The 22,087-nt window shown below is 43.0% G+C and overlaps 1 protein-coding gene across 1 annotated transcript in view; it reads right to left on the reverse strand.

Moving 5' to 3' along the window:
* Window positions 1-22,087, reverse strand: part of LOC142140578 (cilium assembly protein DZIP1-like) — a 79,970-nt gene that overhangs the window by 40,868 nt on the left and 17,015 nt on the right. The window contains exon 2 of the mRNA XM_075198285.1: window positions 4,830-4,926. Within this exon, the coding sequence (XP_075054386.1) occupies window positions 4,830-4,926 (97 nt within the window). The remainder of the gene's footprint in view (window positions 1-4,829; window positions 4,927-22,087) is intronic.

Here is a 22,087-nt window from a genome sequence, read left to right on the forward strand (position 1 = left end):
GTACAACCTTGGAGAATGGGCTCATGCTCAATGTGGCCATAGAGGAGCAGAAGGCAGGTGTGTCTGGGTTCAAAGAAAAGGTATTCCAATGACCAAGTTAATGGCAAGAGAAATTGTGGAAAAGTGTGAAACATGTCAACTCTTGAATTATAGAAAGAAATTCACTGGTGATATCGGCTCCAAATATAGAGGAGAAAGAGCTAGACAGGTGTGACAAATCGACTTCATCGGACCACTACCAACAGGCAGAGGGGGAGTGAAATACTGTTGCACTGCAGTAGACACCTACTCAAGGGTATTAGTTGTCAAGCCCTCTACCAGTGCAGATCAAGGTGCTACAATCAAAATGCTGGAAGATCTGACAGACCATTATGAAAGAAATCCAATCTGACAATGGAACTCATTTCACTGGCAGACAAGTCAAGCAATGGGCAGCTGATCGGAGAGTGTACTGGCTGTACCACATTCCCTATTATTCTCATGCAGCAGGCTTAATTGAATGAATGAATGAATGAATGGACTCCTGAAGGACCAGATTAAGAAAAGAATGCCCATGCATGCTTTGAAGGGGTGGGATAAGGTCCTTCAGGATGCAGTGTGTCTGTTGAATGAAAGGTCAGTGGGAGGAGACATTTCACCCTTTGAAAGACTACTCACTCCTCCAAATCCTAGGCCCCCACACGCTGTAATCATACGTAGAAAGAAACATTTACACGTTAATTGTCAACATGCAATTTCACTGTATTCACTGTTTACACAAACATACGGGGAAGATATACCTCCAGGGGAATTCAGGGATAAAGGAGTACTTGCTTTGGTTTTTGCTACAGGTATATTACAGGTAGAGGACAGTGAGGTTTTGTATTTCATCCCCATGCCAAAAATAAAGATAACATTTGAATCGGAAGATAGAGCTACACATAATGAGGTGTATTACTCTCATAGTTCATGCTCACCTCCAGTTAATAGTGGGAGAGCCCATAGGTTCTATACTGGTTATACCCAAAACAGTGCATATCTCTTAAGATTGAATACTCAATACCTGGTGGGAAGATTTGGGTGCTCACTGCAGGACAGCAGACAGAGAAGTTGAAGGGAGAAATTGTGGCTCAAGGTTTAGGACAGACATATTATGTGTTACTGGAAGGTGATGCTATTCCTGTCTATTTTCCGTCCCAAAGGTTGTACCTATGAACCACATAATGGCAAGTGATTAGAAGAAGCCCTTGGCTACATCCCGGGAAAAATTGTTTGAGTATCGGGATCTTGCTGATAATGATGGGCATTTCTGCTAGAGTAGAAAAACTGGTAGCGAACTTGTGTTGGTCAGAGGAAACATTGAATACTATTGACAATTGGGACTTCATGAATTTTACTCCAAATTATGTGACAAAATGTTTCTTCCAAGGTGTTACCTGTGAAAAAAATATGATGCCATACACCTATAAAAGTAAGGGTGGATTGTGACAGGCCAAGCAAAATGGCCGCTGAACTCCATTTTATTGTTGTTGTACTTTTATTGTGTGTATTATGAAATGCTGATGTAACCAAGGCAAAGCCGGGATAAGTCTATATACAAATATCAGCTAGACGTTATCCCAGTGCTAACTGTGCATGTACTGGAAAGTCCAGTGCTTTGCGTCTTAGTTTCCTCTCTATAAAAGCTGCTTTTTTTGGTAACGGTGCCAGACATTTGCCAATCCAGCTCGAGCGGGAGAGAGTGGTGCCCTGCATAATTTCTGATTAAACATATTTCTAAGAGAACTATCAAAGCTAATTAAATTATTATTATATTTTTACTTGTTTGCAATAAAAGATTGCTATTTGAACTTTGTGTTCACGACTCTTTAACTCCTTGCAACCTGAAATAACTTGTAAAACGTTTCATCGCAAATAATAACAAAGAGTGTTTATAAAACTGCAGCTCTCACCTGGAGAACTGTATGACTTTAAAAGGGCACAGGCAGTGCTTTTTTTCCCATTGAACGCTGGGAATGGCGTTTCGGGACCTTTTTTTTTGGCTTTGCGGCGGCTTCTCCGCCGGCCTTTAACACACACAATGCAAAAAAAAAGTAAACAATACCATCTGTCCGGCGCGGCCGCGCCCTCCTCCCTTCTCTATTTACAATGGCTGTCGGGCGTGACGTCATCACGCACTTCGCGCCCGACAGTCATTCACGGAGCTGTGAGGAGCAATCAACAAGAAGAGGAGTGCAGCGACAGAAAAGAAAACTGAAAAGAAGTGAAAAGGAGAAAGGAGGCAATAGATAGCAAGGTAAGTTAGAGGAAACATGGGGCGCCGTTTAAAAGAAAGTGGTCAGAAAAATAAATGGTGACAAAAAAAAAAGAAAAAGGCCAGCACAGGATGAAAACTCAAGGGGGACCAAAAAATGATTAGGGGCACTGGCACAGCATAAAAACTCAAGGGGGACCAAAAAATGATTAGGGGCACCGGCACAGCATAAAAACTCAAGGGGGACCAAAAAATTATTAGGGGCACTGGCACTGCCACAGGATGAAAACTCAAGGGGCACAAAAAAATGATTAGGGGCACTGGCACTGGCACAGCATAAAAACTCAAGGGGGACCAAATAATGATTAGGGGCACTGACACAGGTAAAAAATTATTAGGGGCACTGACACAGGATGAAAGCTGAAGGGGGACATACAATACATATAATACATTAAAGGTATGTTAAGACATGAATATAAAAAAAAAAATCATAAAATATTAACAAGATGTGAGTTCCACCACCTTTTTTTTTTTTACAAAAAAAGCACTGGGCACAGGTAACATAAAACCGTATCAATAACATTCATAATAAAGACAGCAGTTAGTCTTATTACTGAGGACTTGTAGTTACTTTTTACAGAAAGAGCCCCTAAAACTGACAGATTTTCCCTGTGACCCATTAACCATAAATATAGCAATAAACAGAACTAAACGTACAAATCACAAGCTCCTTACCAGGAGAAGAGTTTGGAGTAGAAGTTAGCAGTCTGCAGGGGGTTTGGATTTCCTTCCTTCTGTTCAGGCTCCATTATTAAACTTATTTTATCGTTTACCAATAACTATTGTCTATGCGAATTGTGTGGTTCCAACTCACAAAGTAATTTATTAGCAAAAGCAAAAGAATAACAATTAATTAAATTAAATAAATAAGTACAGCCGATACATATGCTGCGCCCTGCTGCTGGATCCATATACATTTGGTGTTACAGTAAATACAATACAGATGACTTAGCATGTTTTCATAGGTTCAGGCTCCAGGACAGTCCAGTATAGTGTAGTTCATAGGTCAGTTCAAACAACACCCTCCAAGGGTGGGGGTCAGATGCAAACTAATCTTCCCACCAACAGCTAGTTCAAACTGGTCTATTTACATTATACACACAATACCATTCTGATCACTAATTCCCTATGTTCCATAACTAGCATACACGAAGTGCGATCTTATAGCTGATGGAACTGGATCACTAAGGATAAATAGGGGATAAATGACACCAAACAAGATATGTTTCTTGTAACCTGAACCTTAGATCTCACTAAAGTACATATAACCTTATTATATTTAACTATAAACTCAATAACATCTGTTCATAAAAAACTGTGGGTTGGAACTATTATAAAATGAACTATGTACAAGTGAATGTGTAAGTGTAAGAGTATGCGTGCGTTATTTATCGTGCGATTGCATCATGACACGTGGCGTATTGATCACAATCGCACGGTAAACAAACAATAATCAATATAGTTTCTTTCATACAATTATTCGACTTTGACACCATGCTAACCACTTTGTGCCCACAGACTCCCTGGGGACGCCTCGGACAGAAGCACTGGTCAAAGGGCACAATACAGCACGCTTTACGGCCGCTGCAGGTTACAGCCTCTTCTACTAACTCTTGGCCTCCATCAGTACACAGTGTTCTACGTGACCCCACCTCTTGCCACAATCCTCACCTCTCATTGTCCAACGGGCTGTGAACAACACCCTGCGTGCTGGAACCTTCCACTAATAAGAGGTGATGCACGTCACATACCGCGAGAGGGGGAAGTTTACTCACATAACCGTTTGTAGACATACAGCTGCTAGACCTGGTTGCTGTCGCTTAGCATAACAACAAACCACTTTGGTTCACTATTACAAAATCCTTCACCCCTGAGGTGTTAGAACAGGAGAGCTGTGCACAGGGCATGACTGGCACAAAGGAGTCCATGCTGACATACAGCAAGATGGTGCTATGGCATACCTCCCAACATTTAGAATCCCAAAAGAGGCACAAAATAAGCCCCACCCTGGTCCACCCAAATTCCATCCACAAATGACACATTCCTGTAAAGCTCCACCCACTTTATGCTAAGCCCCACCCCTTTTGTGGTCTTATAATTGGATTGGCCCGCCAAAATAGGAACAGTTGGGAGGCATGTATAGGAGTACAGTGGTATGTAGAAAGGGATACATTAGGTGTAAAGAATATATTTAATTGGAATAGAGGGGGATATAGCAGGGTGTGGGGAGTTGGGAAGTATGTACACATGCCCCCTCATCTCCCATGCATTACACACATATGCGCCCTCTGCCCACATGCATTACACACACGTCCCCCTGCTCACATGCAGTACACACATGCCCCCTCTGCCCACATATTTTACACACATGTCCCCTCTGCCCACATATATTATGCACATGCCGCCTCTGCCCACATGCATTACATACACATGCCCAGCCCCCTCTGCCCACATGCATTACATACACAAGCCCAGCCCCCTCTGCACACATACTTTACACACATACCCCTCCTCATTACATTACCCTTCTTTTTACCTTTTTTCTTCACAAGTGACAGTTCCAGTTACACAGCAGTATAAGTTCCAGTAGTTTGGCTTCACTGTGAACCATATGACTGCTGCAGCCACATGACCTGGTGATGTCACAGTTACGTTGCTAAGGAACAGCTACACTGAATTATAAATAAAAGCCCTCTGTAGTATCGGGACAAACTGTAAGTTGGGGCGGGACTTATATTTCCCTCCAACCAGCCCTGACATTAAATTAATAGTATTCCCATTTAATAAATAGACCTGTTTAATAAATAGACTTCAAAAACATACCGGTAGGTTAATTGGCTGCTATCAAATTGACCCTAGTCTTTGTGTGTGTGTGTGTGTGTGTGTGTGTGTGTGTGTGTGTGTGTGTGTGTGTGTGTTAAGGAATTTAGACTGTAAGCTCCATTGGGGCAGGGACTGACATGAATGAATTATCTGTACAGCGCTGAGGAATTAGTGGCACTATATAAATAAATGATGATGATGATGATGATGTTTCCCTCCCAGCAAAAAATGAATAGCATTAACGTTTAATATTACCATTTCCCACAACCATCCCCGGCATAAAATAATTTATATTCACATTTAATAAATAGCCCTCCTCCAAAAACTAAGCCCCACATTCAAATAATATCCCCAAACTACTCTATCTTAATTTAATAGGCCCCACTATTAATTTAAATAGTCCACCAATAAATAAAATTGCCCCACAATCACCCCACAAATAAACTAGCACCCATTAAATAATTAGCCCCCACCTAAACTCCACCATTATATTAATAGCCTACCACACATGTACTATTAAGAGAGCCTCCTCTCTTCCCTCATATCACACATTTCCTTCACACATTATAGCAGCACCCCCTTCAAAATTCACCTGACTTTTGCTGATTCTGGATCTCAAATCAGATTTGGGGCAGATAGTTTTTTGAAGAGAAGTCAATGCATAGTCAGAAGGCAGCTAATAATAAACGCATTCAGCCGTCAGTTGAATGGAGTCCTGATAAATGTGTTAAAAAGTGAACCAATAGCTTTGCACATGCATTATTAATGCTTTTTTGATGCTCTGAGAATGAATTCATGGTGCTCTGCGTAATGCATGGAAAACACATGTCCCTGGCAGTGACATGGGTTGAAGCCCTAGAGCCACAGTGCAAAAGTTGAGCCCACTTACCCACCTCTATCTTCTTAGCTATTCTGTACCCAATCTACAATACTCCTAACTGTATACCTGCTTGCTGTATCATGCTTTTTATTGTAATCATTACTACAAGGTTCTCTCGTAGCAATATGTCACCAGTGCCCCATCATGACAATTGCCATCACAACTTCACACGTTGATAAACGTCACAAGTTCCTGCATATTTATTGTTCCACCTGTCCCCATATGCTGATCATAAAAGATGTGCTAGCATTGTCCTATAACAATTATGTCAACAGGGCTCCCATAACTGCAATGTCAACAGCAATTATACCACTACTACTTTCTCAGTAGTCCTTCCCCCAGTCCTCCCAAGCTGTTTGCATTAAGGCTGTATTGGAGACAGTTATAAAACACAAATGTGGTTTTTGGATATGCTTTAATTTAATTTAAGGGGAAAATTCACACATTATAGTAGTCCCCCCATTTCCCTCATACTTACCTTGTTACTGAAGCACTGCTGGAGATTCCTCACTCTGCGTCGCAGCATTCACACATGGGACAGCACCTGTCACATATTACATTTCCCATGTGACATCTGCCAGAACGGGTACTGCAGTAGGCCACATTAGAGGGAGGAGGCCACACTGGAAAGGGGGGGGAGACGGACGGATGGATTGCAATCGCAATTGCATGGTAAACAAATATTAATCAATATAGTTTCTTTCATAGAATTATTTAACTTTGACACCATGCTAACCACTTTGTGCCCACAGACTCCCCGGGGACGCCCCTGGACAGAAACACTGGTCAAAGGGCACAATACAGCACGCTTTATGGCCACTCCAGGCTACAGCCTCTTCTACAAACTCATGGCCTCGATCAGTACACAGTGTTGTACGTGGCCCCACCTCTTGCCACAATCCTCACCTCTCATTGGGCAACGGGCTGTGAGCAACACAGTTGGGAGGCATGTATAGGAGTACAGTGGTATGTAGAAAGGGATACATTAGGAGTAGAGAATATATTTAGATGGAGCAGAGGGGGATATAGCAGGGTGTGGAGAGTTAGGAAGTATGTACACATGCCCCCTCAGCTCACTTGCATTACACACACATGCCCCCTCTGCCCACATGCATTACACACACATGTCCCCCTGCTCACATGCCGTACACACATGTCCCCACTGCCCACATATATTATTCACATGCCCCCTCTGTCCACATATTTTACACACATACCCCTCCTCATTACATTACCCTTCTTCTTACCTTTTTTCTTCACAAGTGACAGTTCCAGTTACACAGCAGTAAAAGTTCCAGTAGTCCGGCTTCAATGTGAACCATGTGACTGCTGCAGCCACATGACCTGGCGATGTCACAGTTACGTTGCTTAGCAACAGCTACACTGAAGGATAAATAAAAGCCCTCTGCAATATTGGGACAAACTGTAAGTCGGACTGGACTTCTATTTCCCTCCAACCAGCCCTGACATTAAATTTATAGTATTCTCATTTAATAAATAGACCTGTTTAATAAATAGACTCCAAAAACATACTAGTAGGTTAATTGGCTGCTATCAAATTGACCCTAGTCTTTGTGTGTGTGTGTGTGTGTGTGTGTGTGTGTGTGTGTGTGTGTGTGTGTGTGTGTGTGTGTGTGTGTGTGTGTTAAGGAATTTAGACTGTAAGCTCCATTGGGGCAGGGACTGACATGAATGAGTTCTCTGTACAGCGCTGCGGAATTAGTGGCGCTATATAAATAAATGATGATGATGATGTTTCCCTCCCAGCAAAAAATGAATAGCATTAACGTTTAATATTACCATTTCCCACAACCATCCCCGGCATAAAATAATTTATATTCACATTTAATAAATAGCCCTCCTCCAAAAACTCAGCCCCACATTCAATTAATATCCCCAACCTACTCCATCTTAATTTAATAGGCCCCACTATTAATTTAAATAGCCCACCAATAAATAAAATTGCCCCACAATCGCCCCACAAATAAACTAGCACCCATTAAATAATTAGCCCCCACCTAAACTCCACCATTATATTAATAGCCTACCACAAATGTACTATTAAGAGAGCCTCCTCTCTTCCCTCATATCACACATTTCCTTCACACATTATAGCAGCACCCCCTTCAAAATTCACCTGACTTTTGCTGATTCTGGATCTCAAATCAGATTTGGGGCAGATAGTTTTTGGAAGAGAAGTCAATGCATAGTCAGAAGGCAGCTAATTATAAACGCATTCAGCCATCAGTTGAATGGAGTCCTGATGAATGTGTAAAAAAGTGAACCAATAGCTTTGCAAATGCATTATTAATGCTCTTTTAATGCTCTGAGAATGAATTCATGGTGCTCTGCGTGATGCATGAAAAACACATGTCCCTGGCAGTGACATGGGTTGAAGCCCTAGAGCCACAGTGCAAAAGTTGAACCCACCTACCCACCTCTATCTTCTTAGCTATTCTGCACCCAATCTACAATACTCCTAACTGTATACCTGCTTGCTGTATCATGCTTTTTATTGTAATCATTACTACAAGGTTCTCTCGTAGCAATATGTCACCAGTGCCCCATCATGACAATTGCCATCACAACTTCACACGTTGATAAACGTCACAAGTTCCTGCATATGCATTGTTGCACCTGTCCCCATATGCTGATCATAAAAGATGTGCTAGCATTGTCCTATAACAATTATGTCAACAGGGCTCCCATAACTGCAATGTCAACAGCAATTATACCACTACTACTTCCTCAGTAGTTATTCCCCCAGTCCTCCCAAGCTGCCCCCTCTGCCCACATATTTTACACACATGCCCCCTCTGCCCACATGCATTACATACATCTGCCCAGCCCCCTCTGTACACATACTTTACACACATACCCCTCCTCATTACATTACCCTTCTTCTTACCTTTTTTCTTCACAAGTGACAGTTCCAGTTACACAGCAGTATAAGTTCCAGTAGTCCGGCTTCACTGTAAACCATGTGACTGCTGCAGCCTCATGACCTGGTGATGTCACAGTTACGTTGCTTAGCAACAGCTACACTGAAGGATAAATAAAAGCCTTCTGCAATATTGGGACAAACTGTAAGTTGGACTGGACTTCTATTTCCCTCCAACCAGCCCTGACATTAAAGTTATAGTATTCCCATTTAATAAATAGACCTGTTTAATAAATAGACTCCAAAAACATACTAGTGGGTTAATTGGCTGCTATCAAATTGACCCTAGTCTTTGTGTGTGTGTGTGTGTGTGTGTTAAGGAATTTAGACTGTAAGCTCCATTGGGGCAGGGACTGATATGAATGAGTTCTCTGTACAGCGCTGCGGAATTAGTGGCGCTATATAAATAAATGATGATGATGATGATGATGTTTCCCTCCCAGCAAAAAATGAATAGCATTAACGTTTAATATTACCATTTCCCACAACCATCCCCGGCATAAAATAATTTATATTCACATTTAATAAATAGCCCTCCTCCAAAAACTCAGCCCCACATTCAATTAATATCCCCAACTTACTCCATCTTAATTTAATAGGCCCCACTATTAATTTAAATAACCCACCAATAAATAAAATTGCCCCACAATCACCCCACAATCAAACTAGCACCCATTAAATAATTAGCCCCCACCTGAACTCCACCATTATATTAATAGCCTACCACACATGTACTATTAAGAGAGCCTCCTCTCTTCCCTCATATCACACATTTCCTTTACAGGTTATAGCAGCACCCCCTTAAAAATTCACCTGACTTTTGCTGATTCTGGATCTCAAATCAGATTTGGGGCAGATCATTTTTTGAAGAGAAATCAATGCATAGTAAGAAGGCAGCTAATAATAAACGCATTCAGCCGTCAGTTGAATGGAGTCCTGATGAATGTGTAAAAAAGTGAACCAATAGCTTTGCACATGCATTATTAATACTCTTTTGATGCTCTGAGAATGAATTCATGGTGCTCTGCGTAATGCATGGAAAACACATGTCCCTGGCAGTGACATGGGTTGAAGCCCTAGAGCCACAGTGCAAACGTTGAGCCCACCTACCAACCTCTATCTTCTTAGCTATTCTGCACCCAATCTACAATACTCCTAACTGTATACCTGCTTGCTGTATCATGCTTTTTCTTGTAATCATTACTACAAGGTTCTCTCGTAGCAATATGTCACCAGTGCCCCATCATGACAATTGCCATCACAACTTCACACGTTGATAAACGTCACAAGTTCCTGCATATTCATTGTTCCACCTGTCCTCATATGCTGATCATAAAAGATGTGCTAGCATTGTCCCATAACAATTATGTCAACAGGGCTCCCATAACTGCAATGTCAACAGCAATTATACCACTACTACTTCCTCAGTAGTCCTTCCCCCAGTCCTCCCAAGCTGTTTACATTAAGGCTGTATTGGAAACAGTTATAAAACACAAATGTGGTTTTTAGATATGCTTTCCACATTTGTATTAATTAATTCATATAATTATACCCTTTTTATGGCCTTCAAATTTAGCTAAATAATTGCCTCTCCGCAGATGAGGGGGGAAAATATTACTTTTATTGGTACTTTTACTTTACATCCTTTGAAAATTGGATTTAGATTTGGGACAATATTTTTTTCTACCAGAGTAAAAGGAATTTTTGCAGGGGTAAAATATTTTTTACACCAGCAAAAAATTTAAGGAATCCCCCCTCCCGTTTCCCTCATACTTACCTTCTTACTGAAGCGCTGCTGGAGATTCCTCACTCTGCGTTGCAGCATTTACACATGGGACAGCACCTGTCACGTGGTACACATCCCATGTGACATCTGCCAGAACGGGTACTGCACTAGGCCACATTGGACGGAGGAGGCCACACTGGAGGGGGGACGGACGGACGGATGGATAGATCTGTGATGGACAGGCGAGCCACCCACCATTACACTGCTCCCTCTCCTCACAGCCGGCACCCAGTCCACCCAGTACCAATCCCACATGTTAATCGTGCTACATATAAATATCTTTTATTTTTTTTCATTTATTTTTTTTAAACACCACCCCCTAAATAGCATTCAGCGGCCTCCTGTGGCCACCGTCCTACCGGGAAAAATCCCGGCGGATTCTATGGCCAATTCGCCACTGGATACACTCCGCTCACACTGATTTATGCATAGGCGCCCGCCCCTCCAATTATCCCAATACAGCAACTGAGGTAAGCAGGTATTTTCAGCCTGTGAAAACTTGTGACACTCCTCCACACACACCATAAACAACTTGCTGACTGCAGAGCTCAGATCCTGGGTGTCAGACTGTGTAATGTATCACTTCTATCTGAATTTGTTTATCCAGAATAATTACTTGTGTGTAGTGGAAAGGAAATCATCATCATCATCATCAACAGTTATTTATATAGTACTAGCATATTTCGTAGCGCTTTACAATTGGGAACAAACAGTAACAAAACAATACTGGGTAATACATACATATGTAGAGGTAAGAAGGCCCTGCTAGCAAGCTTACAGTCTATGAGACAATGCTTTGATACACTTGGGTAAGTGCTACATCATATTGAATATTTGTCTAGCTAGAATGCAAAGGTTACAAAGTATTTAGTGAGCTGTATGCTCAGTCACACAACAATGTTGGTCGGAGGGTTGTTGTCTTGTGTTAGCTGTGTAGAGGGTCATAATAGGGTACCCTAGGGATATTAAGTGGATGGCAGAGGTATACTATAGCTTGTCTGAAGAGGTGGGTTTTCAGAGAACGCTTGAAGGTTTGAAGACTAGAGGAAAGTCTTGTGGTGCGAGGGAGTGAATTCCATAAAGTGGGCAGGGCCGAACTGGGACAAAAAAATCGACCCTGGCATTTAAAGCACACAGTACTTTTTGCAAAGTATCGCAATCACAGAATCTATGAAAACCTGCTGCTGTCAAATAGAAATATGCTTAAGAAACAGCCCCCTTATGCCTTCTGTGGCTCTCCAGTTTACGTGGAACAACAAGTCTCAGCATGCCCCACATTAGGCTTTCTGGTATACTGAGACGTCTAGCTCCACAGCAGCTGGAGAGCTACAGGATGTTGGGGTATGTCACTATAGTCCTCTGTGGATCAACTGGTTGCTGTCTGTTACCTGCCCTGTGTTGGCCTTCTCCCGGTATCATCGCGGAAACATTCCCACATTATATTAACACCCCCCTTCCCTCACACACCCCTCACTCCTGAGTACATATCCTCCAATGATATTAAGCCACTATAGGGACGCGAATTCATATATTATGCCACACAGTAGTGCCCTGAAATCGTACATTATGCCATACAGTAGTGCCCCCAAATCATATTTTTCCACAATATTATCTCCAAATTGTAAATTATGCCACAACATAGTGCCCCATTTCACATTATGCCACAACATAGTGCCCCCAGTTCACATTATGGCACAACATAGTGCCCCATTTCACATTATGCCACAACATAGTGCCCCCAGTTCATATTATGCCACAACATAGTGCCCCCAGTTCACATTATGCCACACTGAAGTGCCCCCAGTTCATATTATGGCCCACTGTAGTGCACCCAATTCATATGCCACAAAAGTGCCCTCAAATCATATTATACCCCACAGTAGTGTCCCCCAAATCATATACCACAAATCATATACCATACAGTAATGTTCCCCAAATCATATGCCACACAGCAGTGCCCCCCAAATCATATGCCACACAGTATTGCCCCCCTAAATCATATGCCACACAGTAATGTCCCCCAAATCATATGCCACTCAGTAATGTCCCCCAAATCATATACCACACAGTGGTGCCCCCCAAATCATATGCCACACAGTAATGTCCCCCAAATCATATACCACACAGGTCAGAGCGCAACTGAAAGGGAAAAAAAAAATAATCAAAATACATTGCACAGGACACGATATCTTAACATACCTGATTATGTGACTGTACTCCTACAGGCCGCGCCGGGAGTCGCAGCTGTCAGCTCATCATTCAGGCAGTCTTGCGCACCCAACGTGACCCCTTCTCAAAGAATGGATGAAGAACCAGGAAAGGGAGGCGTGACGGCACGAGCGGGACATGTAGTCGGGTGGCTGGTTCCTGGGGAGGAGCCAGCCACCCAGAAGCCTGTCAATCTCGGAGCCGGCCACTAATAGGCTATGGCCGGCCCCGCTAGCGCGCAGAGGGTGCACAGACTGCCATGCCGATAGCCAGCATGGAAATATAGTATTACAATAAGTGACAGCCAATTCGCCAGTGTAGGGACCGGCCCATCTAGCCATCGGCCCTTCTGGCATTTGCCAGAAGTGCCAGATGGCCAGTCCGGCCCTGAAAGTGGGTGTATCCCGAAAAAAGTCCTGTAACTGAAAAGGGGAGGAAGTGATGAGAGTAGAAGACGCAGATCTTCTGCAGAACAGAGGTGTCGAGTTGGGAGATATTTTGAAACAAGTGAGGAGATGTATGTCGGTGCAATTTTGTTGATGGCCTTGTATGTTAGTAGAAGAATTTTATATTGGATTCGTTGAAACACAGGCAACCACTGTAGAGACTGACAGAGTGACTCAGCAGATGTAAAACGATTTGCAAGGAAAATCAATCTAGCCGCTGCATGCAAAATATATTACAGGGGCTCGAGTCTGATTTTGGGAAGACCAGTAAGGAGGAAATTACAATAGTCGATGTGGGAGATGATGAGTGCATGAATTAAAGTTTTTGCAGTGTCTTGTGTGAGATATGTATGTATTCTGGAAATGTTTTTTAGATGTATGCAGCATGATGTAAATATAGAGTTGATGTGGGGATCAAAGGATAGTTGCGAGTCAAAGATTACACCTAGGCAGCGAGCTTGCGGGGTGGGATTTATGGTCATGTTGTCAACAGAAATAGAAATGTCAGCCAGTAAGCTTCTATTGTTGGGTGGGAATATTGTTAATTCTGTTTTTGAAAGATTGAGTTTGAGTTCGCAAGAGGATACCCAAGATGAAATGTCAGAAAAGACAGTCAGTAACGCGAGACAACACAGAATGTGAGAGATCAGGAGAGGATAGATAAATTTGTGTATCATCCGCATAGAGATGATACTGAAATCCAAAGGATCTTATTAGTTTTCCTAGAGAAGTGGTATAGATAGAGAATAGCAGAAGACCTAGGACTGAGCCTTGTGGTACTCCAACTGATTAAGGAAGCGGAGTGGAGGTTGTTCCAGAGAAATTAACACTGAAAGAGCAATTTGATAAGTAGGATGAGAACCAGGATAGGACAGTGTCTTGAAGACCAAGGGATTGTAGCATCTGTATGAGGAGAGAGTGGCCAACAGTGTTGAATGCAGCAGAGAGATCCAGGAGAATTAGAAGAGAGTAATCACCATTATTTGTAGTTGTGATCAGATCATTGACAGCCTTGGTCAGCGCAGTCTCTGTGGAGTGTTAAGAGCGAAAGCCTGATTGAAGAGGATTCAATAGGTTGTTTGCAGAAAGGAAACATGTGAGGCGAATGTAAGCAATTCGCTCGAGAAGTTTGGATGGGCATGGGAGCTGAGAGATGGGGCTGTAATTTGAGAGAGAGTTTGGGTCAGAATTAATTTTTTTTAGAATAGGCGTAATCACTGCGTGTTTGAATAGTGATGGAAAGATACCAGTAGAGAGAGATAAATTACAGATTTTAGTTACAGGTGAAATGAGCACATGAGACAGGGACCTACCAATTTGTGCGGGTATGGGATCAAGAGGACAGGAGGTGAAATAGGCAGATAAGAAGAGAGTAGAAACTTCATCTTCATTTATGGGATCAAATGAAAAGAGGGTGTCAGAGGATGCTGGGAAGGAATTGAGCTGATTGCTAGTCGAGGGAGATGATACCATTTCAAGCCTGATTTTATCAATCTTGTCCTTGAAATAGGAAGCAAGATCCTGGGCACTGATGGTAGTTGGAGGGTTTGGAGTGGGAGGATTGAGAAGAAGAAGATTTAAATGTGTTAAAAAGGCATTTGGGGTTAGAAGCCTGAGCATAGATGATAGAGTGAAAGTATGCTTGTTTAGCAGTGTCCAGAGCACTTCGATAGTAGTGATAGATAGCAGTATATGCATTGAAATCATTAGAGGTACTAGATTTACGCCAGTGACGTTCAGCTTTACGAGAAAGTTTTTGTAGATTTCGTGTTACTTTAGTGTGCCACGGTTGACAACGAAGTTTACACGGAGTATGAAGAGTCGCTGGAGCCACTTGATCAAGGGCAGTTGCTAGTTGCTTTGGTGAAAATGAGAAACTGCCATATCAGAGGGAGGAGAATTGGGGAGAGAAGGTGTTGGAGAGAGGTGAAAAACTGTTGAAAATCAATAGAGTTAATATTCCTGCAGGGAGGAGGCTTGGAAGAATTTGACAGCAGGGAGGTTAAAGAACTGGGAGTGAGCAAGTAACTAATAAGGTGATGATCCGAGAGGGGGAAAAGAGTGTCACGGAAATTAGAAACTGAGCATAGTCTAGAGAAAGCAAGATCAAGACAGTGGCCATCCTGATGAGTAGCGAATACAATCCACTGGGAGAAGTCAAGTGAGGAGGTTAGAGAGAACAGTTTTAAAGCAGCATTGGAACGTGGATTAGCAATAGGGATGTTGAAATCACCCATGATGATGGTGGGGATGTCAAAAGATAAGTAGTGAGGGAGCCATGCAAAGAAGTGTTCAAGAAATTGTTGGTGAGGTCCACGGAGGCAATAGATGGCAGCAACACGCATAGAGAACGGGTTAAAAATCCTAACTGTATGTACTTCAAAAGATGTGAATGTGAGTGAAGGGACATTTGGTAGAACTGTGAACATGCACGGTGGGGAGAGAAGTAGTCAAACCCCCACCTCCTTGTCTGCCTTCAGGTCTGGGTGTGTGGGTGGAATGGAGACCACCATGTGAAAGGGCATCATGTGAGGCAGTGTCTGATTGCGTGAGCCATGTTTCTGTTATTGCCATAAGGTTGAAGTTGTTTGAGAGGAAGAGGTCATGTATGGAGGTAAGTTTGTTACAAACAGAGCGTGCATTCCAAAGAGCAAATCTAAGTGCCTTTGCTTGAGATAACAGGAAACTACACAAGTGTGTCTATCCATGTATCATGGCCTTATCAGTCACCCTATCTGTACCCTATTTAAACCCAATTGACCATTTAACGGATATTCTGGAACAAGCGCTATCAACCAGGCGTCATTTGAGTGGCTTTCTTGCAAAGAATGGTGATGCATCCCTCCTGCACAATTCCAGATGTTGGTAAACGCAATGGGCCTGATTCATTAAGGAAAGTTAAGCAAAAGTAAGTAAGTAAGGCAAAACCATGTTGCATTGGAGGGGGAGGTAAATATAAATTTGAGGGCAGATTTATAGTTGGAATAGTACATGTCCTAGATCAACTTTAAATTTCAGTGTACAAATAAGCTATACAATATTTGCGTGCTACATGAAAAAACAGCCAGTATTTTCCTTATGTGCAATATAATAAACTCATTTGCAACCCTTATATTGCAACATGGTTTTGTCCAGAAAACTTAAGTAAGAAAACGTACTCACTTTTTTGTTTAACTTTCCTTAATGAATCAGGCCCAATGTCATGAAGCATACAGGCTGTACTGGCCACTTGCGGTGGCCCAAAACCCTGTTAAGTGACTTGATATTGTCGTTTCCATTTTTTTTCCTCACTACCTGTACGCCTATTTGTGTAGACAATGTAAAAAAGGAAAAGGGACATCTGGAGTAAAACATTTTAATCCAGAATGTGCCAAATGATGCTTCAGATCTTTCATGCAATATTTCTGATCTTATATATCTAAAATAAAACACAGCTCTTTAGGTGACCATAAGTAACACTGCTGGTTAAATTTTGATATCCCACTAACAAATTATCTTGTATATATACTGATCTAACCTTTACATGGACATGCTAAGAATATAATATTTGCATATGAAAAATAATTACAGAAATACGTTACCTAATTATAAAAGAACCCAAACCTAAATGTACTTGTAAAAATTATCATAGTTGTTTGTTTGCTTGTTGTATTTATTTTTCATTTAGTTTGACTGCATTTGGTTTATTTTTGACTTTTGTCTTTTTTCTGTTTCATCCTTTCTTTGATAATGTTTACTACCCTTTTGTGCCTGACCGGACACATGTGTTAATAAAGACCAATAATTGATTATCCAATCCAGTTTCCTAAAGGGAAAATTAATACATTTAATTAATAAAACATTATTTTAAGATTGAATTTACGCAGCAAAGCCAATATGTTGGCATGGAGCTTCAATACTGAAATCTCCCCCAATAGTCAGCAAAGGGAAGCTTTCATACCATTTGAACAATGAAAAACGGTTCACAAATGTATATAAAGGATAATACAATTATACAATGTTCCAAAAATAAATCAATTACGATATGCAATAAGCTCTGTCTCTGTCTCGGATGAAAATGGCGTCTGTTGTTTTCAGTCCCTCAGGCAATGTTGACATCTGGCTTTTTGGTCACTTAGAAACAGATAACTCTTCAAATAGAAAGATTATAGTTAGTGAAGTCATATTTAGTCTTAAAATAATAAGAATTTCACAACAGATTGTCATGCTGTAGGCCTATGAGGCTGAAGATAATAAGACACTAACCGGTATTGGTGCCACTGGTCAAACAGGCGCGGAGTCTAACGTACCCCAGGGACCCCCGCAAGGAGGTTTGGACTTCGCAGCAGAGAGCACGCAGGTCGCGGTCCTATTAGCCAGTTACCAGTGTAGCGTAGAGGGGTCAGACGGTTCCGGGTCACAGCAATCTGGAATGTCAGGTACAAAAGGGTAAACCAAAGGAATAGTCGCCAAGCCGAAGTCACAGTACAGAATGGGTCACACAGAAGAGTAGAATGGTCGCCAATCCGGGGTCACAACAGGTAATCAGGAATCAGAATACTCAGGAGTATGGAGAAATAAGGAAGCAGGGAACACTGGTGGTGAACCTGTTACTCTGTGTCACTCACCGGACTGTGAGTGCCACTTCCCGTGTATTCAGGAACCGTGGCCGTCCGCCATCCTGAGGGTCTGCGCATGTGCAGCCCTTTCAAGCCTTCAGTACCTGTTGCTTTTTATTGATTGGATGATCAGGCAACCCTCCCTATTTAAACCACCTGTGATCATTACCTGGTTGCCTGATCTTGGAGTCTCATTCCCCATGAGCCTCTGAAGGTGTTCCTGTGTTTCCTCGTGTATTCAGCTCCTGCTGATTCCTGTTAATGCTATTGTGGTTTCCAGACCACTTCAACTCTCCTGTGTTCATCGTGTCTGCACTCAGCTGATTCCTATCCGCTGCCTCCGTTGCTTCTACAGAGTTCCTGCTCACTTCAACTCTCCTGGGTTCATCGTGTCTGCACTCAGCTGATTCCTATCCGCTGCCTCCGTTGCTTCTACAGAGTTCCTGCTCACTTCAACTCTCCTGTGTTCATCGTTTCTGCACTCAGCTGATTCCTATCCGCTGCCTCCGTTGCTTCTACAGAGTTCCTGCTCACTTCAACTCTCCTGTGTTCATCGTGTCTGCACTCAGCTGATTCCTATCCGCTGCCTCCGTTGCTTCTACAGAGTTCCTGCTCACTTCAACTCTCCTGTGTTCATCGTGTCTGCACTCAGCTGATTCCTATCCGCTGCCTCCGTTGCTTCTACAGAGTTCCTGCTCACTTCAACTCTCCTGTGTTCATCGTGTCAGCGCTCCGCTGCTTCCATCTCTACTACTGGATACCAGACCGCCTCAACTCTCCCGTGTTCTTCATGTTTCCAGTTCCACTTACTACTGCTTCCTGAGTATTGCTTCGTTCATTCTGGTTTACCTGCCGTGCGCTGCACCAACTTGATTACCGCTTCCACCCTCCAGTGGTCTCTCCTCCTGCCGGCCTTCAGCCGTTCAGGTATCCCTGCCCGTCTCTCTGACAGCCTGCTCTCCTGAATCGCGGTATGCATACTTCTCATTGACTTTGCTTGTGTATTGCATATCCATCTGGACTGAGTTGTGTTCTCCTCCCTGGAGTCTCCTATCCACTGAGGCTATTGTTACCATTGACTTTGTTTCCTATTGCCTGGATAGTTATTGTGACTTTGTATACTTAAGCAGTGCTGGTCAGTTATCGTTGTATTGTGGATATCATCGTGGGATCAAGTTCTGTGTGCCCCGTGTATACTCTGCATTACATTCATCTCCTCGTGCCCCTCCTCACATATATATAGCAGTGGTACAACTTGCTGATGCAGACCACTGACTCCTGTTCCCTGTGACACCAGTTTCAAGTATCCTCTCACATAAGCAGTGGTACAACTTGCTATACGCAGACCACTGACTTCCCTGTTACCTACCTTCACCTGGATTCCATTCCTTCACCTAGACAGCTGTACAACTTGCTATACGCAGACCGCTGACTCTCACTACCTCCTCGCTACTCCTGGACATTCCTTCTCACTATAGCAGTGGTACAACTTGCTATACGCAGACCACTGACTTTCCTCACGTTTCCTTGTCCATCTGGTTCCTCGTGTACATTCATCTACTCATTACCAGTGCTGCTAGTCATAGACTTTTCTCAAGCATTCTCTCACCATCTGCTGTTTCTCCTGTTCCGTTGTCACCCTGTTACCAGAGAACCATATTACCAACTATATTACTCTGGTAAGTCCATCATCTGGTGATATTCTGGGCAAAGACTCCTAGTGCCCGTGACACTCTGGCACCCTAATGGCGCCAGCGGCAGGTTTAAATAGAATCCAAACAGAGGTGATTGGTGGAGAGCGGAGGCGGAAACTGAAGCAGCGTCCCATTGCCTAGCAACGGGACTGAGGCCAGGGCACATGCGCCCGCAATCCGGAAGTCCGCGGCAGCTGATGGGGGGATCAGACGTCCGATCCCCGTCTGACAGGGAATCAGCGGGGACTGCATCTGACAGTACCCCCTCCCCTCCTCCCTCTCAGAGAAGGATTGCCTTTCCTCAGAAATTTTGCAAGGAGACAAGGAGCATGAAGGTCGGCTTCTGAGACCCACGATCTCTCCTCCGGACCGTAACCTCTCCAGTGTACTAGATACTGAGGTTTGCGCTGGAAGAAACGTCTCTTCAGAATTCTCTCGATCTCGAATTCATCCCCTAAAGATGTTTTAATAGGTAGAGGGGGAGCAGTTTCTCTGAAGAATTTGTTGAGAATCAGTGGTTTCAGCAATGAAATATGAAATGTGTTATGGATCTTAAGAGACGGAGGTAATGTAAGTTTGAAGGAAACAGGATTGATGACTGTGCTAGGAAAAGGGACCAATAAACTTAGGAGCCAATTTCATGGATGGAACTTGAAGTCGAAGGTTGCGCGTAGACAACCAAACACGGTCTCCTACCCTTAGTACTGGAGCAACTCTTCTATGAAGATCAGCCGCTTTCTTCTGTCTCTGTACAGAAGTAGACAGTGCTTCTTTGGTTTGAGACCAGATTTGAGAGAAGTCATGGATGAGAGTATCAGCCGCTGGTACTAGAGAAGAAGGAGCTTCGGATAAGAGAGGAGGAGTGGGATGTCTGCCGTAGATAATGAAAAATGGAGAACGCCCAGAGGAGGAATGTAGAAGATTGTTGTGGGCGAATTCGGCCCAATACAGAAGATCCTTCCATGTCGTTTGATGATCAGAAGCAAAACACCGTAGGAAACACCCCAAGTCTTGATTCACTCGTTCTGTCTGTCTGTTAGTTTGGGGGTGATATCCGGAAGAAAATTTGAGACTGACTCCGATCTTATTACAGAAAGCTTTCCAGAACTTAGCGACAAATTGTACTCCTCTGTCAGAGATGATCTCTTGAGGGCATCCATGAAGACGGAAGATGTTCTTTAGAAACAAATCTGCGAGTTTAGGGGCTAAAGGGAGACCTTTACAAGGAGTGAAGTGTGACATTTTTGAAAAGCGGTGTACCACGACCCAGATGGTATTGTAGCCATTGCTCAAAGGGAGATCGGTGATGAAGTCCATCGTAATGCTGGTCCAGGGAGAATCCGGAATAGGCAGAGGAAGGAGAAGACCAGGAGGGCTTTGTCTAGGCACCTTGTGGCGTGCACAAACCGAACATGCAGATACGAATTTTTGAACATCTGAAGCCAGTTTAGGACACCAATAATATCTGGAGAGAAATTCTTTGGTTCACTTGTAACCGGCATGGCCGGCAAATTTGGACTCGTGAGCCCAACATAGTAGTTTAGAGCGGAGATGAGGTTCCACGAATGAACGCCCTGGAGGGGGAGAGGTTACTGAAGAATTGGTAATGGCCACTGTTTGTATTGGATTTAGAATCATTTTGTTGTCTAAACAAGTGAGAATACCATCATTATCAAAGGACCTGGAGAGAGCATCGGCCTTGGAGTTTTTAGAACCGGGACGAAAGGTGAGAATGAGTTGGAACCTGGCAAAGAAAAGAGACCAACGAGCTTGACGGGGGTTAAGACATTGTGCTTCCTGGAGATGAGTAAGATTTTTATGATCTGTCATGACCGTGACGGGATGTAAGGCACCCTCTAGTAAGTGACGTCACTCCTCAAGGGCAATCTTGATGGCTAATAATTCCTTGTCACCGATTCCATAATTTAGTTCAGTGCTAGAGAATTTCTTAGACAGGAATCCACAAGTCTCTAATGTTCCTGAAGCAGATTTCTGGGAAAGTATTGCTCCAATCCCGACTGAAGAAGCGTCCACTTCAATAAAAAACGGTCTCCTCTGGTCTGGCTGTTTGAGTATAGGGGCCGAAAGAAATGCTTCTTTAAGAGTTTTGAAGGCCAATATGGCTTCGACAGGCCATGGTTTGCTGCAGGCACCTTTTCAAGTTAAAGCTGTAATAGGACAGATAATGGATGAAAAGCCTTTAATGAACTGCCGGTAATAATTAGCAAAGCCGATAAAGCATTGGGTAGCTTTGAGACCAATAGGTAATGGCCAGTTGACAATGGCCTTCACTTTCTGCGGATCCATCAGCAGGCCAGTGCCAGAAACTATGTATCCTAGAAATGGAACTTGTGGACGCTCAAAAAGGCATTTCTCCAGCTTGCAATATAAGGAATGTTTCCGGAGACGAGAAAGAAC

This window comes from Mixophyes fleayi, chromosome 2 (genome assembly GCF_038048845.1).
Source record: "Mixophyes fleayi isolate aMixFle1 chromosome 2, aMixFle1.hap1, whole genome shotgun sequence".
In the NCBI taxonomy this organism is placed as follows: Eukaryota; Metazoa; Chordata; class Amphibia; order Anura; family Limnodynastidae; genus Mixophyes; species Mixophyes fleayi.